We start from the raw sequence: 16,603 nt of genomic DNA, 5'->3' as shown, positions 1-16,603 counted from the left end.
CTCTCTCTTTGATTGATTCTAAGTTCCTTGTTTCTTGGCTTGATTTGAAAACTTTCCTTTAGACCTTCGATTCTTCCTGTTTAAACTTGGCTTATTTGCTTATTCATGAGAACCTATGTTATTCTCCTTAAATCAGTATTATTTCGAGTTCTTGATTTACTGATTTTCTATATGCTGATTCTCGATTATTTCCATATTCTGCAGCCTTATTTAATTTTCTTACCTTATTTGGTTAACTGTGTTATTTGTTGATTCTTCACTAACTGTTTCCTCGTGTATTTACCCCTAATTGTCTATTTTGTACCTAATGCCTTGCTTGATTTTCTTTCCTTAAGCATGTCCCACTCTTTACCGCTGGTTAATTACCCCTTAATTAAGGGAGTACTTGCATTGATTTGATTCTAATTAGTACATGGTTCCATAATTAATGCTTTGATTCTTGCCTTATTTTCTACCTGTTTTCAAACTATAAGTACCATGCTCTTTCATTAACATAACACACGAACACATTGGTTCAAAACTCTCTCTCTCTTTCACTCAAAGCTTTATGCTCTCTTTTGTGTTACTTACTATTGTTCTAAGTTAGCCGGCTGCAATCCAAGGCTAACTATTGGTTTCTCTTTCACTTTGTATTTACTATCTCTTTACTGGTATGTTCTAATTTCAATTCAAGTCCCAAAACAATATGCTTCTCCTACTACTTCAATTTGTCATGTTTCTAATATGCTTCTATCTATGGTTTTGTTGTTCAACCTGCAACTAACATGTTTACTTCACTGTCTTCTTTACTGCATGCTTCTGAATATACCCCCTTAGGATTAGCCTGCTCATGAATCCCTTTCTAATATATCCCAATATGACTATGTTACTCTGATTTCTGGCATGCACCTTCCTGTGTAAAGTAGTTGGCTATCCTAAGTCTGTTTGATTCTATATTAACTCTGAAGTTCATACTGTACCTTAAAATCCCTTGAACCCCTTTCAAGGCTTCTTTGATTCTGTACCCATGTGCATCTGTGCTTACTATGTGCCCTATACTTACACCAAATCCCCCATTACCCCTGGGTGAATGTGTGTACCTGTTTGATTCCATGTATTGAAGTGCTGATGAACCTCTTCTGGTTCTGTATTTGGCTTGTTGATTGTTGATCACCTTACCCTTTTCAAAATTGTCTTATTTAATAACTCCCTATGTTGTTTTTACAAAAATATTTCAAGCAAATCTCTTTTAACACTATTTTCCTACTGAAACCCTTTCAAACTATGTCAAGCACTCTCACTCTACTCCTAAGTCCCTAGGTTCTGCCCCCCTCCAGTGTGTGTACTGCCTTGGGATCCTTTTGAGATCCTCTAAACTCTGGCACACTGAGGCTGACCCTTCCACACTGCACTTACTCAATTTGGTTACAAAGTTTAGGTATGAGCACTGCTCGGAATCCTTGAGATCCTTAGGGAACTCTGACGCACCTAGACAATGATATTGTCTATGAAAATGGCATTTGAGGCTATTGGAGGTTTGGGAAATCACTTGGGCCTGCTTCAGGCTCCCTATAGTGTAACTTCTTCTTTTTCTTTTATCTATTTATGTAATTCATTCATCTAGTTTGTAATAATTTGTTAACGAATATTGGGGTGATTATTGAAAAAGGGGCGGGTACGTAGTTACATATTTTGTGGGGTAATATGGGTAGAAACCACGCCTATAGGATTTTATATTTGTTATGTTTGCCTTACCATGTTAGAAATCATTCCTATAAGTTTCAAGTGGTTCCGATAATAGAAATCATGTATTATAGGTTTTAAAATCAACTTCAAAGTAGATACCATGTCTATAGAATGTGATCCAGTTCAACCTCTATTATAACGGGTAATTATATTTGTTTTCACTAAATATCATGCCTACAAGTTTCTAACATCAGCTCTTAACAACTAGATATCATGCTTATTAGGTACAATATCAAAAATTCTGCCTATAAATCCAAAATCAGTTTAGTTCAAATAAGTCAGTTCAATTCCCGTTAGTTCACTTCGAAACTGGTCTAATCAGTGGTTTGTTTTCCTTAAATCAATTCTTTCGAGTACTGCCCTAATTTACTATTAGAAAGCATGCCTATAGGAATTCAAAAGTCCGTTTTTAAAATCTGCCCACTGTTTTGCTATATCAAACTTAGTTATCATGCTCTTGGGACACCACTATTTAGCGTTTAGGCAAGCCTATAGGGCGAGTTTAAATTCTGCAACTCCGAAACTGTATTTCTACTACTTGAAGTTGTTCATATTTAACAGGTCTAATTAGTAGGCAAGTTAAATAGGATCCTTCACTTATTGGCCTAATTTAGTACTTTATAACCTCTGCTCACTTAGATATCATGTTCTAGGATTTGTTTTCTTAAGTGTTTGAATGTTGTTTGAAGACGTGCACTTATGTGATATGTTTGAGGAGGCAACTTTGAGCCTTTAACTTGCTTTATATGCAGTCCTAAATTATTCTTACCTGTCGCCTAAAACTTTCTCCTTTTAAGCACCTTAGGGGTTGTCTAGAACTGCCCAACTTTAGAGGTCCTAATAAACCTCCAGGACCACAAGGAAGGGACGGATAGTGCACGCGTAGGACATTGTCAAGGTTATTAGATCGCTTTAGGATATGACCAAGGGGAGGGACTTGGGTAGAATGGGATATGATAACTACGCGCTAATGTCACGTGTAACCCCTCATTGAGGAGTGTTTATCGGGCATTGCGTGGGGTGATCCTGTCACAACCCATTTTCTAAACAAGCCGAGACCGGCACTCAATCACTGAACCTGATCGAGCGAACCATCTCTGCTTATTCAATCTATTATAGCTCCACACTTTATATGCAACAAAGCAATACTCTAACCAAATACTCTTGATTAATTGAAATATTTAAATAATTCAACTCCATAACTTTATTCATTGTAACTAATGAATTATTGCTAAGTTATTATAAAATAACATATGAATCTCAACCCAATTACTATGTCTATGAAGCCTCTACTGATAAACTGACGCACTGCTCAGGACATGAGATTTCCTGGTCAGTTCTCTAGATAAACAAAGAAATAGCTAAATGAAAATGACTCTAAGAATACTCCACGAACAAAAGCGGAGCTCACCAATATCACTGGAAGGGAAGGAAGTCCTAACTCGTAACCTGTTCGCCTGCAAATCCGTTGTACTCAGTGAGTCTCAACAACAGGAGGAGAAACTTTAATAACATATACATTACGAGCAAATGTTCTAAATGCATGTAAAACATAAAGCTTATAAGAATAATTCTAAAATAATTGCATAATAGCAATTTACGAATATTCTAAAAGAAATTCTTTTCTTTTTCTTTCTTTACAAAAAAATTACTTCACTTTATACTTTGGGAGTTCCAACTATACTGACGTAATTTTGTCTCAGTCACCGTGTGATCAGCACGGGTTTGATCCCAACCTGATCGAATAGGTCCAATCCACGAGGTGTCACTCGCTTCATGGTTCTCAGCGCTCATGTATCATACCTTAGCATGGCTAAGTAAATTCTCAGCAACGAGACCCTCGGCTCATGTGCTCCCTACTTTGGCACAAGTAGTTTCAGGAAGTCAACGCCTTGGTCAGGACCCTCGGCCTGGACGATGACCCCTTCTCAGAATAACGGATACTCCCCAAAAATCTTTTCTTTCTAAAACTTCTTCCTTGTGACTTTTTCAAGTCTAAATCTTTTCTTTATAGAACATTATGTACATGCTCATATTGGTGCCCTTAAATGTAAAGCATGGCATAAGAATGAAATAAACATATAAAAATATTTCTAAAGACTCTTTCTTCATAATCTTCAACATGAAAATAGCATATAAGAATAACACAAAAATCTGAAAATTTAAGCACATATAGCATAATAGATCATCTAAACTTTTGCTAGAACAATTCTAAATTAATGGGTACTCACTCGCTCTAATTAAATAAAGATAAACTCTTTTAAGCAATTCATCAAACACCTTGTATGCGTGCTTTTGTGAGTTAAACCACTTTAGTAAAGGGTTATATCAACTCACCTCAATACTCCTTGGGCCAATACGTAGACTCCAGTCAAATTTATACCCATCAAACAATCGTTTCTACAACAATCAATGTATTTTAATCAATTTTAAAGTACTACACCTAAATATGAAATCTATTGTTGATATAGAGAGAGAAGAGAATTAACTATTCTATTCTTACCTATTACTACTGTAGGGTAATTGACAATAGGGGATTTTATATACCTGAGTTCAAGAATAAGTGAGTTATGAAGAACCCTAAGATTTTTTTCGCTGCAATATCTGTCCGCCTCTGTTCCTACCCCCGCGTATGTATTTTTTTTTTGTGTTCTGCGCCTCTTTATTTCCTTGTTTGTTAGAAATAGGCTTCTTGCCTTTCTGAATGAGAATTACGCTCATTCTTATTTCAAGGCTTTAAGCCTTTTGTATTTTTTTTAAATTATTTTATTTGCTTTCAACCTACTTTTTTTTTCTTTTGTGACTTAACTACTAATTAATGATATCCACCTTTAATACTTAACAATATTAAAATGATTAACATTTTCATAATTGTATATCCAATTATTTATGTGTGTGTATATATATATATATATATATATAAACAAGATAAAAATAATAGTAATAATAATAATTTCGTTCTATAATTAGCGTATCTTGAAACTTTTATAAATTTAAGGAGTGTTAAAATCTTCCTCTCTTAAAAACATTCGTCCTCGAATGTTGCTAGGACCTTATTCGTGCGCTAACTGTCATTCCTTAAGTCCTTGAACCTCTTAAATTTTCTTAGCACTACTCACTCTTGCAAGGGATTCAAAATTTTGGCTGACTCCCTAAAATTTTAAAAATTTCGGCAGAGTTTCCCTTGTAAATTAGACTATCTAAAAAAAATATCCCTGTCACAAATACTACAACTACACCAACAACAACCAAATATACCATAACAGGCCATTCATAGGCACCATACGCAGCTCATAAATTAATTACTCACACTCCGGCAAGGAGGTACCACGATAACTAACAAGAATCTAAAGCACGACAACTCTAGCACAAGTAGATCACTTTACTAAATTAAATATACTATGGCATAAACTAAATTACTACAACAACTAAGTATAATCTAAGAAGGACATAAACACTTGCTAACTCGTATTAATAAATGAAATATAAATGTCAAGTCAAACCTAGGTTCACATACCTTGTTACTCAAATAAATAAGGATACTTCTTCCTCATATCTTCCTCGACCTCCCACGTAGCTTCTTTTGAATCATGATTACTCCACAAAACTTTTACCGATGCTAATTCTTTTGTTCTTAACTTTCTTACTTGCCTATCGAGAATTTCTATAGGTACCTCTTCATAAGTCAGGCCTTCCTTAATTTCTATGGTATCGACAGGTATTATATGCGACTCATCATGGATGTACTTTCTAAGCATAGACACATGAAAGACAGGATGAACAGAGGACAACTCAACGGGTAGCGCTAGCTTATAAGCCACGTTTCCTTTCTTTTCTAGAATTTTATAAGGTCCGATAAATCTAGGGCTAAGTTTCCCTTTCTTACCAAACCTCATGACTCTTTTCATTGGTGAAACTTTCAGAAACACCTTATCACCAACCATGAACTCTAACTCACGATGTCTCTTGTCAGAATAAGACTTCTGACAACTCTGTGCCGCTTTAAGTCTTTCTCTAATTAGCTGAACTTTCTCCAAGGCCTCACAAACAAACTCTGGACCAATCAACGGCACCTCTGCTGGTTCAAACCAACCCACCGGAGACCTACATCTCTGCCCATACAATGCTTTATAAGGAGCCATACCAATGCTGGCCTGGTAGCTGTTATTGTAAGCAAATTCTATAAGTGGCAAGCGATCATCCCAATTACCTCCAAAATCTATAACATACGCACGCATCATATCTTCGAGAGTCTGAATGGTCCTTTCTGCCTGGCCATCGGTCTGTGGATGAAAAGCGGTGCTTAAATTGACCTTGGTACCTAATCTTTTCTGAAATGCCTGCCAAAAATTTGCCGTGAACTGAGGGCCTCTGTCAGATATGATTGAAACTGGAGTACCATGCAATCAGACTATTTCTTTTATGTACAACCACGCATACTGCTCTGCGGAGTCTGTCGTCTTTACTGGTAGGAAATACGCGGACTTTGTCAGTCAGTCTACAATAACCCAAATTGAATCATGTTTACGGTATGTGCGAGGTAGACCTACTACGAAATCCATATTAATCATCTCCCACTTCCAATGTGGTATCTCTATATCTTGAGCTAGGCCACCAGGCCTCTGATGCTCGGCTTTGACTTGCTGACAATTTAAACATTTAGCCACATGATTTGCTACTTGTTTCTTCATGCCTTTCCACCAATACAACTCTTTCAAATCTAGATACATTTTGGTAGCACCTGGGTGGATAGAGTATCTCGAACTGTGAGCCTCCTCCATTATGGCCTTCCTAAGACCATCTACATCAGGCACACATAACTGATCATTCAACTTCAAAACTTCGTCACTTCTTAGAGTGAAAGCAGTGATTTCTTTGCTTCTGACTCCTTCTTTTAATTTCACTAAGTACAGATATTCGTCTTGCTTAGCCTTAACATGCGCAACAAGGGAGGATTGCGCTAAGGCATAAACAGTTATGTCTCCTTCTTCGGTCTCATCCAATCTAATTCCATCATTTGCTAGTTTTTGAATTTCTCGACCCAAAGATCGCCTTTGTACTGCAAGATGAGCCAAGACACCCATTGACTTCCTACTAAGTGCATCTGCTACCACATTAGCTTTGCCCGGGTGATAAGGATATTGATGTCATAATCCTTCAATAGCTCGAGCCACATTCTCTGTCTCAAATTTAGTTCTTTTTGCTTGAAAAATGTACTGGAGGCTTTTGTGATCTGTAAACACTTCAGAATGCTCGCCATAAAGGTAGTGTCGCCATATTTTTAATGCAAACACCACTGCTGCAAGCTCCAAGTCATGTGTGGGGTAGTTCTTTTCATGATTCTTTAACTGCCTCGAAGCATAAGCAATAACTTTTCCATTTTGCGTAAGAACACAACCAAAGCCCACTCTGGAGGCATCACAATACACTGTGAACCCACCCGAACCTGTTGGCAAGGTTAGCACAGGTGCAGTGGTCAACCTCTTCTTTAACTCTTGAAAACTCTGCTCACAAGCGTCTGACCATTGGAACTTAACTGCTTTCTGAGTCAACTTAGTTAATGGAGCTGCAAGTGAGGAAAACCCCTCTACAAACCTTCTATAGTAGCCAGCTAACCCCAAGAAACTCCTGATTTCGGTTGGCGTTGTCGGCCTGGGCCAGTTCTTGACTGCTTTTGTCTTCTGAGAGTCTACTTTTATTCCTTCACTAGATACCACGTGGCCTAAGAATGCTACTGACTGCAACTAGAACTCACATTTTGAAAACTTGGCATAAAGCTCATTCTCCTTCAAGGTCTGCAAGGCTATTCTAAGGTGTTCTGCATGTTCTTCCTTGCTCTTAGAGTATACCAAAATATCGTCTATAAACACGATAATAAAGGTATCCAGGAATGGCTTGAAAACTCTGTTCATGAGGTCCATGAATGCAGCTGGAGCATTTGTCAACCCGAAGGACATTACTAGAAATTCATAGTGCCCGTAGCGAGTTCTAAAGGCTGTTTTAGATATATCCTCCTTTCTGATTCTCAACTGATGGTATCCCGACCTCAAGTCTATTTTTGAAAAGTACTTTGCACCCTGAAGTTGATCAAATAAATCATCAATTCTTGGCAGTGGGTACTTGTTCTTAATGGTAACTTTATTCAACTGCCGATAGTCGACACACATTCTGAGAGACCCATCTTTCTTTTTGACAAACAGGACCGGGGCACCCCACGGTGAAACACTCGGCCTGATGAAGCCCTTGTCAAGAAGGTCTTTCAACTGTTCTCTCAACTTATTAAGTTCTGCTGGAGCCATCCTATAGGGAGGTATAGATATGGGCTGAGTGCCTGGCATGAGATCAATGCCGAAGTCTATGATTCTTTCGGGAGGAAGTCCAGGAAGTTCATCTGGGAAAACTTCTGGAAATTCTCTAACAATTGGCACTGACTGAAGAGCTGGTGGTTCTGATTCTGGATTAATAATGTGAGCCAAATAGGCGAGACACCCCTTACCGATCATTCGTTGTGCCTTAAGATAAGAAATAAACTTACCTACAAGCGATGCTGAACTACCCTTCCACTCTAAGACTTCTTCATTTGGAAATTGGAACCTGACTATCTTGGCATGACAATCTAACATGGCATAGCAGGAAGACAACCAATCCATACCCATGATCACATCAAAATCCACCATTTCTAACTCTATGAGATCAGCTTTGGTGTTGCGACCTTGGACTGAAACTGTACATCCTCTATAGACTCTGGTGACTTTCACTGACTCGCCAACTGGAGTAGATACTAGGAATGGCTCACTAAGTTGTTCAAGTTCTAGTCCGAGGTTAATTGCAAAGTATGGAGTCACATATGAAAATGTTGAACCTGGATCCATTATGGCATAAGCATTATGTGAGCAGACTAAAAGTATACCTATAATAACTTCTGCAGATGCCTCTGCACTCTGACGATCAAGTGTAGAAAATAAACGGGGTTGTCCCCCTCCTTGAGTAACTCGGTTTGCACCTCTGCCTGCTCCATGCCCGGACTGATTATGAGAACCACGAGCCTGAGGTGGTGCAACTGCAGTAGCTGAGGAACTAGAAGGACGAGTTGATCCACCACTGAAATTACGTTGCAACTTTGGGCACTTGGCCTTTATATGGCCAATGTCTCCACAATGGTAGCAACCATGAAACCCGAGCTTGCACTGACCTGAATGTTGCCGCTTACATGTTCCACAAAGACTTTGCTGGTGTGAATGTTGCTCAGCATGACTCTGGCTATGTGAGGATGATGTCCTAAAATTCTGATTCTGGCGAGACTGATTTCCATTACTCTGAGTACGTCTGAAGGAAGACCCACCACCTGACTGATGACTGAACTGAGCTGGTGCTAATGACTCCTTATTAGAGGAATCTCTTCCGCCTCTGCTGGATGTACCATTAAACCTGCCCGTTGTCCAGGATTTCTTGTTATACTCTTTCTCTTCTCTCCTTTGTTGTCTGTCTTTTTCTAAGTGCTTGGCGAACCCCACAACAGATGAGAAAGCTATCATTCCTACCGCTGCAGCTGATGTCGTATCCTATCCTTAATGTGGTAAGCCAAACCGCCAACAAACCTGCGAATCTTTGCTTTTTCTGTCTTAACCATGTGAGGAGCATGCTTAGCTAACCTTATGAATTCCATGTAGTACTCTTGCACACTTTTATTCCCTTGCTTGAGCTGTTCGAACTCTGTAGCCTTAGCTGCCATATCCTCTTCTGGGATAAAGTTAGCCATGAAGGCCTCTTCAAATTCTTCCCAAGTAGGTGGACCATCATCTTCATCTCTCTCTTTTTCCCACATCTCAAACCAAGAGCTAGCCACATCTCTAAGCTGGTAAGCAGCCATCTCCACAGCTTTGTCATCAAATACTTTCATCACTCGGAGGGCTTTCTTAACACCCTCCATCCATAACATTGGATCTTCATCAACTATAGAACCATGGAACACTTGAGGACTCAACTTCAGAAATTCATTCACTCTTGAGGACTCAGAATTGTTCTGCCTATTTGTTTGAGGTGGAATCTTATCTCTTTTCTCGTTCTGGTTGGCCATAAAGTCCTTAAACATCTCCATAGCACTGTTGACTGCATTGAACATCTGACCCACCTCTGGGGATATAGTTGTTTGAGTCAGAGCTGTTGTTGGGGTTGGCGTTGGATCCTGAGGTACTTGCTCATCATGCTCCACCCCTTCTTCATGTTCAACCTGGGGTTCTTGAACCCCCCTTGTGGATTTACCATTCCTTTTCTGAGTTCGAGCCTTTTTAGTTATGCCTCGAGCCACAATAGTAGCAATAGTTTCTTGAGCAGCATCCTGAGTGTCGGTGTCAGAGTTGCGAGTACGAGCCATTTCTGCGAGTTTTGGAGAAAAGAATACATTAGATAATTTCTTAGAGGTAGGCTCTACTACACGATCTAAAGTATGAAAAAAAGATTTTTCCTAAATGCTTGTAGCCTCCTATTTATAAGTATGGCGTGCTTCATACACATAAACAAGACTCTACTAACACGGCTTCATAGACCCCTAGGACTCCATAAACCTGAGGCTCTGATACCAAGTTTGTCACGACCCATTTTCTAAACAAGCCGAGACCGGCACTCGATCACTGAACCTGATCGAGCGAACCATCTCTGCTTATTCAATCTATTATAGCTCCACACTTTATATGCAACAAAGCAATACTCTAACCAAATACTCTTGATTAATTGAAATATTTAAATAAATCAACTTCAAAACTTTATTCATTGTAACTACTGAATTATTGCTAAGTTATTATAAAATAACATATGAATCTCAACCTAATTACTATGTCTATGAAGCCTCTACTGATAAATTGACGCACTGCTCAGGACATGAGATTTCCTGGTCAGTTCTCTAGATAAACAAAGAAATAGCTAAATGAAAATGATTCTAAGAATACTCCACGAACAAAAGCGGAGCTCACCAATATCACTGGAAGGGAAGGAAGTCCTAACTCGTAACCTGTTCGCCTGCAAATCCGGTTCCTACGTTGTACCGCAGACCAACGTAGGTTCCCAAAAGAGAACGTCAGTACCATCCATTGTACTCAGTGAGTCTCAACAACAGGAGGAGAAACTTTAATAACATATACATTACGAGCAAATGTTCTAAATGCATGTAAAACATAAAGCTTATAAGAATAATTCTAAAATAATTGCATAATAGCAATTTACGAATATTCTAAAAGAAATTCTTTTCTTTTTCTTTCTTTACAAAAAAATTACTTCACTTTATACTTTGGGAGTTCCAACTATCCTGACTTAATTCTGTCTCAGTCACCGTGTGATCGGCACGGGTTCGATCCCAACCTGATCGAATAGGTCCAATCCACGAGGTGCCACTCGCTTCATGGTTCTCAGCGCTCATGTATCATACCTTAGCATGGCTAAGTAAATTCTCAGCAACGAGACCCTCGGCTCATGTGCTCCCTACTTTGGCACAAGTAGTTTCAGGAAGTCAACGCCTTGATCAGGACCCTTGGCCTGGACGATGACCCCTTCTCAGAATAACGGATACTCCCCAAAAATCTTTTCTTTCTAAAACTTCTTCCTTGTGAATTTTTCAAGTTTAAATCTTTTCTTTATAGAACATTATGTACATGCTCATATTGGTGCCCTTAAATGTAAAGCATGGCATAAGAATGAAATAAACATATAAAAATATTTCTAAAGACTCTTTCTTCTTCATAATCTTCAACATGAAAATAGCATATAAGAATTACACAAAAATCTGAAAATTTAAGCACATATAGCATAATAGATCATCTAAACTTTTGCTAGAACAATTCTAAATTAATGGGTACTCACTCGCTCTAATTAAATAAAGATAAACTCTTTTAAGCAATTCATCAAACACCTTGTATGCGTGCTTTTGTGAGTTAAACCACTTTAGTAAAGGGTTATATCAACTCACCTCAATACTCCTTGGGCCAATACGTAGACTCCAGTCAAATTTATACCCGTCAAACAATCGTTTCTACAACAATCAGTGTATTTTAATCAATTTTAAAGTACTACACCTAAATATGAAATCTATTGTTGATATAGAGGGAGAAGGGAATTAACTATTCTATTCTTACCTATTACTACTGTAGGGTAATTGACAATAGGGGATTTTACATACCTGAGTTCAAGAATAAGTGAGTTATGAAGAACCCTAGGATTTTTTTCGCTGCAATATCTGTCCGCCTCTATTCCTACCCCCGCGTATGTGTTTTTTTTTGTGTTCTGCGCCTCTTTATTTCCTTGTTTGTTAGAAATAGGCTTCTTGCCTTTCTGAATGAGAATTACGCTCATTCTTATTCCAAGGCTTTAAGCCTTTTGTATTTTTTTTTAAATTATTTTATTTGCTTTCAACCTACTTTTTTTTTCTTTTGTGACTTAACTACTAATTAATGATTCCCACCTTTAATACTTAACAATATTAAAATTATTAACATTTTCATAATTGTATATCCAATTATTTAAGTGTGTGTGTGTATATATATATATATATATATATATATATATATCACTATAAACAAGATAAAAATAATAGTAATAATAATAATTTAGTTCTATAATTAGCGTATCTTGAAACTTTTATAAATTTAAGGAGTGTTAAAGATCCTATAGGCTAACCAACCTAGGACCCCTCTTCCCAAATCCCCTTTGCTTAAGAACTTTACTTTTTTTTATGCACACAACTTGTTCAAATTCCGTGTCTTATTATTTGAGTCATACAATGGCCAATATGCTTTATTTATTTGTTTCAACTACTTATCTGTTATAGGACTAATTCATTAATATAAGTTTGGCCGGGACCCACAGTTGTGGACCAAGAGGGGTGCCTAACACCTTCTCCTCAAGGTTATTTCGACCCCTTACCCTAAATCTCTGGTAATACAAACCAATCTAAGATTAATCGCTCTAGGTGCCCTAACGCACCATAATTCGTTAGGTGGCAACTCTTCAAAATACCCAATTCCCAAAAGAAAATGAGTTATTACCCCCCCAAAAAGTCGAAAACCCGGACTTTTTCCTCCCCGTAAAAGGGGGAGGGAGAAAAAGGGGGCGCGACAGCATGGCGACTCTGCTGGGGATACCTTTAGACTCTTACCATAACGAACTTATTTTTCTTACAAATTAGTCCAAGCATGTTTTATCCCGTACCATTTCCCCTTATTTGAACTTATCTGCCTATTTTAAGCATTTATTCATGAAACTGACTTTTCTCTTTGTTTTCTTTTTCTGTAACTGTATTTCAATTATTTAAATACTGTATTTATTTATTTTACGTGCAAATACTTGACTATATTGCTGCATATATCATGGTCCACATCATATACCACTCGTGCGTATCAAATTCTATAGCTACGCTTAAATGAGTGGTTGCACTCTTCCTATTTATTACACTTAAATTCGGAAAGGCTTATTTGTGGTAAAACGAGTCGATCAGTAGTGCAGTCGACGGTTCCGTGCCTTCCCCTCAAGTTGTCAGCTTGAGGGTACCTCTCTAGAACCCCATAGTAGCCTTACTCTGATCGAAATTATGCATGAATTATGGTCAAACCTAGTCGGATCAGTTATGTTGTCCACGTAATGATTCTTTAAGATAAGCCTTATCCAAAGTTCACCGGGGTTTCCATAATCCCAACGGACACAACCACGTTCTGTGCATTAATTTGGAGAACTAATGCCAATACGCTAATCATGAATGTATAAATAGTCGAGTCTAGTGAGGGTAAGACCTAACCCTTTTATTTTGCAGACAATGAGAAACGAGGTCCCCAGCTTCGGTATGGTTAGCACACCCTCACTCTTATTATACTGGTGGAGGAATCTTCCATCAAATGACAAAATCAATGAATGGAAAGAGAGGGCCACCAAATCTAGCGAGAAACTGGAATATCTGGAATACAACCTATTGGAATTGAAAGGGAAAGTGAGGAAGAGAGTCAGCGACTGCCAGAACGCTGGGGGAAATGAAGGAGAACATTTGGCAAAGGCATTTTTACTGGTGAACCTATGCGAACTGGAGGTTTTGATCAACGAGAGCATTCAACCTGAGAAAGGTCCTTCTGGGACCAAATAGGCTAGACTTTTTTGCTTTCCTAAAATGTAATAAGGCCAAGTGCCAGTAGTGACTTATTTTTTATTTTCTTAGTGTCGTTTTAGGATTTGTCTATTTTTATATTATGAAATGAAGCATTTATTGGCATTTAAAGTTCTCCAAATTTATTTGTCGCTAGTCCTACCTCAGGCACAACGTGGTTCCCAAATTAAGACGCGAATTTACATTTCTGCAATATGTGTTTAAATAGTGCAAGCATTTCAGGATCCTCACTAACTTGTTACCTTTTGTTTTTGCTTATTATTATTATTATTATTATTATTATTCCCATCCACTTAGGTTGGTTCACTCATACTGGTTTCATCAGCGTATCATACCAGATCTAGAGGCCCTCCACCTCCTCATCCTCCAAGCAACACAAAAGGCAAAGGAAAAGCAAAAATGGATGACTTAAGCGGTATTCGAAAGGAGAATGTTGAGAACGCAGAAACCTCAGATGGCCGTAGTACTCCGGCCCCAACTGATCTAGTCCTAAGATTTGAACAAAAGATATTGGAATTGCAAGGATAACTTGAGCAGGTTCGCAACTTGGCAAACTTGTCACTCACCCTGAATGTCCCTGACATCCACCAACAGAACACAAAGAACCCAGCACCTCCTCAGAATACACAAAACCAACATCCACAAAATCCTCCAGCACCAAATCAATACGCAACTCCACCCTAAAATCTCAATCCATTGCCAATACCAACTCTGCCACAACATCACCATCAACCAATCCAGTACCCACCAACCGCCACATACCACACTCCCCAAAACACACCACAACCCATTCCTGATCCACAAAACTCCACCAATGACCATCATTACACCCAAGTCCCTGGCACCTATCAAAGCAACCCGATATATGTGGAAACTGTATCTCACTCCATACAACTTGTCTCTTATATACCAGATTTCTCTGAAAAGGACCTGCTCATTAAAAAGCCGAGTTCAAGGTGTTGAAGGTGACAAAGGAATAAAAGGTTTAAACTATGAAGACTTGTGCATACAGCCAGATGTGGAGCTGCCTGAAGGGTACAAACCTCCCAAGTTCAAGATGTTCGACGGCACAGGTGATCCCAAGGCTCATCTAAGGACCTATTGTGACAAGCTTGTCGGGGTCGGGAAAGATGAAAAGATCCGGATGAAGCTTTTTATGAGGAGTCTTACTGGGGATGCTTTGTCCTGGTATATCAGCCAAGATCCCAAAAAATGGTCCGATTGGGTAAGTATGGCATCAGATTTCATGGACCGGTTCAGGTTCAACACAAAGAATGCACCAAATATTTTCTACATTCAGAATCTTAAGAAGAAACCTACTGAGACTTTTCGTAAATATGCTACTCGTTGGAGGTAGGAAGCGGCCAAGGTCAGGCCCTTTTTGGACGAAGAACAGATGAATAAATTCTTCTTTAGAGCACAGGATCCAGAATATTATGAAAGGTTGATGGTTATCGAAAATCGCAAATTCTCTGATATCATCAAACTTGAGAAAAGATCGAGGAAGGAATCAAAAGCGGGATGGTAACGAATTTTGAGGCACTACAAGCCACAAAATAAAGTATTACAAGCAGGTGGCATATCGAAGAAGAGAGATGTTTGGGTAGTATTGGTGGCCCAGGCTCCAAAATATCCACTTATCTATCAAACACCTCCTCCCACATATCAAATACCTCCACCTACATATCAAACACCTCTACCCACATACCAAGCATCACCACCTATATATCAACCTTCATCTCCCAGATATTCCCAACCAGCCACTGTCCATCACACTTATAACTCCCAACAATCCTATTTCCAATCACCCCCAACTCGCTAAAACTTTCCAAGACCAAGACCCAATTTCGACCGCAAGCTACTCAGACAATACACCGCCATTGCTGAGCCCATCGACCAATTGTATGAAAGGTTGAAAGCCGCGGGTTATATCACTTCTATTCCCGCTGTGGCCATAGAAAACCCATCCCAATGGGTCAATCCTAACAAAACTTATGCGTACCATTCTGGTATGAAAGGGCACACCAATGCTGAGTGCCAAACCTTGAAGGATAAGATCCAAACGCTAATTGACAACAAGGTCATACAGGCGAAGGAAGCCGCACCTAATGTCCGCAATAATCCCCTCCCTGATCATAGAGGTAATGGTGTACATGTGATAGAAATGAATGAAGAATGGGACCCTGAGGGGTCGATTGGGCTTATTCGAGAAGGCGATAACTTTAAAGTTGCAGTCATACTTACTCCTATTTTGGTACAGACTCAGTCACCAATCGAGGTTGAAGTAACTGCATCAGCTCCATTCAAGGTAGAGGTGGTTCCGCCCGCGGCCACCCCCGCTCCATTTGAAGTAGAAGTGGTCACACCTTTCACTGTGACAGTATCAACCACACCCCCATTCAACTCAAAAGCAATACCCTGGGATTATGTTGCTGAAGCTCGGCGAAAAGGGAAGGCCAAGGTAGAGGAATTTGACGTCGCACAAAGAATGACTAGAACTGGAAGAGTCTATACACCGAAACATTTGGGAGGATCAAGTAAGGATGCCACTACTAGGCAGCCTATCATTGAGACTGGGCCAGATGACATGTGGAGAAAAGTACAAGCAAAGGAGTATTCTGTTGTTGACCATCTGAGCAAAGTCCCTGCTCAGATATCTATCCTGTCACTATTGCAAAATTCAGAGGCACACAAGAACTCTTTGATAAAAGTGTTGAACGAGGCTTATGTACCCAATAA

The 16,603-nt window shown here is 39.0% G+C and overlaps 1 protein-coding gene across 1 annotated transcript; it reads right to left on the bottom strand.

The window, feature by feature from the left end:
• Positions 1 to 5,246: 5,246 nt before the first annotated feature.
• Positions 5,247 to 9,260, bottom strand: LOC138876108 (uncharacterized). The gene is made up of 5 exons (XM_070155003.1): positions 8,378 to 9,260; positions 7,846 to 8,179; positions 7,481 to 7,629; positions 6,524 to 6,784; positions 5,247 to 6,115 (listed from the first exon to the last, which is right to left on the bottom strand). Exons 1-5 carry the CDS (start codon positions 9,258 to 9,260, stop codon positions 5,247 to 5,249), a joined length of 2,496 nt encoding a protein of 831 aa, XP_070011104.1.
• Between the last annotated feature and the right edge of the window lie 7,343 nt (positions 9,261 to 16,603).

Source organism: Nicotiana sylvestris, chromosome 8 (genome assembly GCF_000393655.2).
Source record: "Nicotiana sylvestris chromosome 8, ASM39365v2, whole genome shotgun sequence".
Taxonomy (NCBI): Eukaryota; Viridiplantae; Streptophyta; class Magnoliopsida; order Solanales; family Solanaceae; genus Nicotiana; species Nicotiana sylvestris.
Note: the sequence above shows the minus strand (reverse complement) of the source record. Positions and strands in the feature narration are given on the sequence as shown.

Bases quoted from the DNA above. Each gene is read 5' to 3' on its own strand.
- LOC138876108 (XM_070155003.1), bottom strand. From the start codon at position 9,260: ATGATAGCTTTCTCATCTGTTGTGGGGTTCGCCAAGCACTTAGAAAAA. The intron at 7,630-7,845 runs GTACCCACTGCC...CCTCATGAACAG, and splicing joins AAAGTTACCATTAAGAACAA to AGTTTTCAAGCCATTCCTGG. The intron at 6,785-7,480 runs GTGAGTTCTAGT...CTCATCTTGCAG, and splicing joins TTATGCCAAGTTTTCAAAAT to TACAAAGGCGATCTTTGGGT.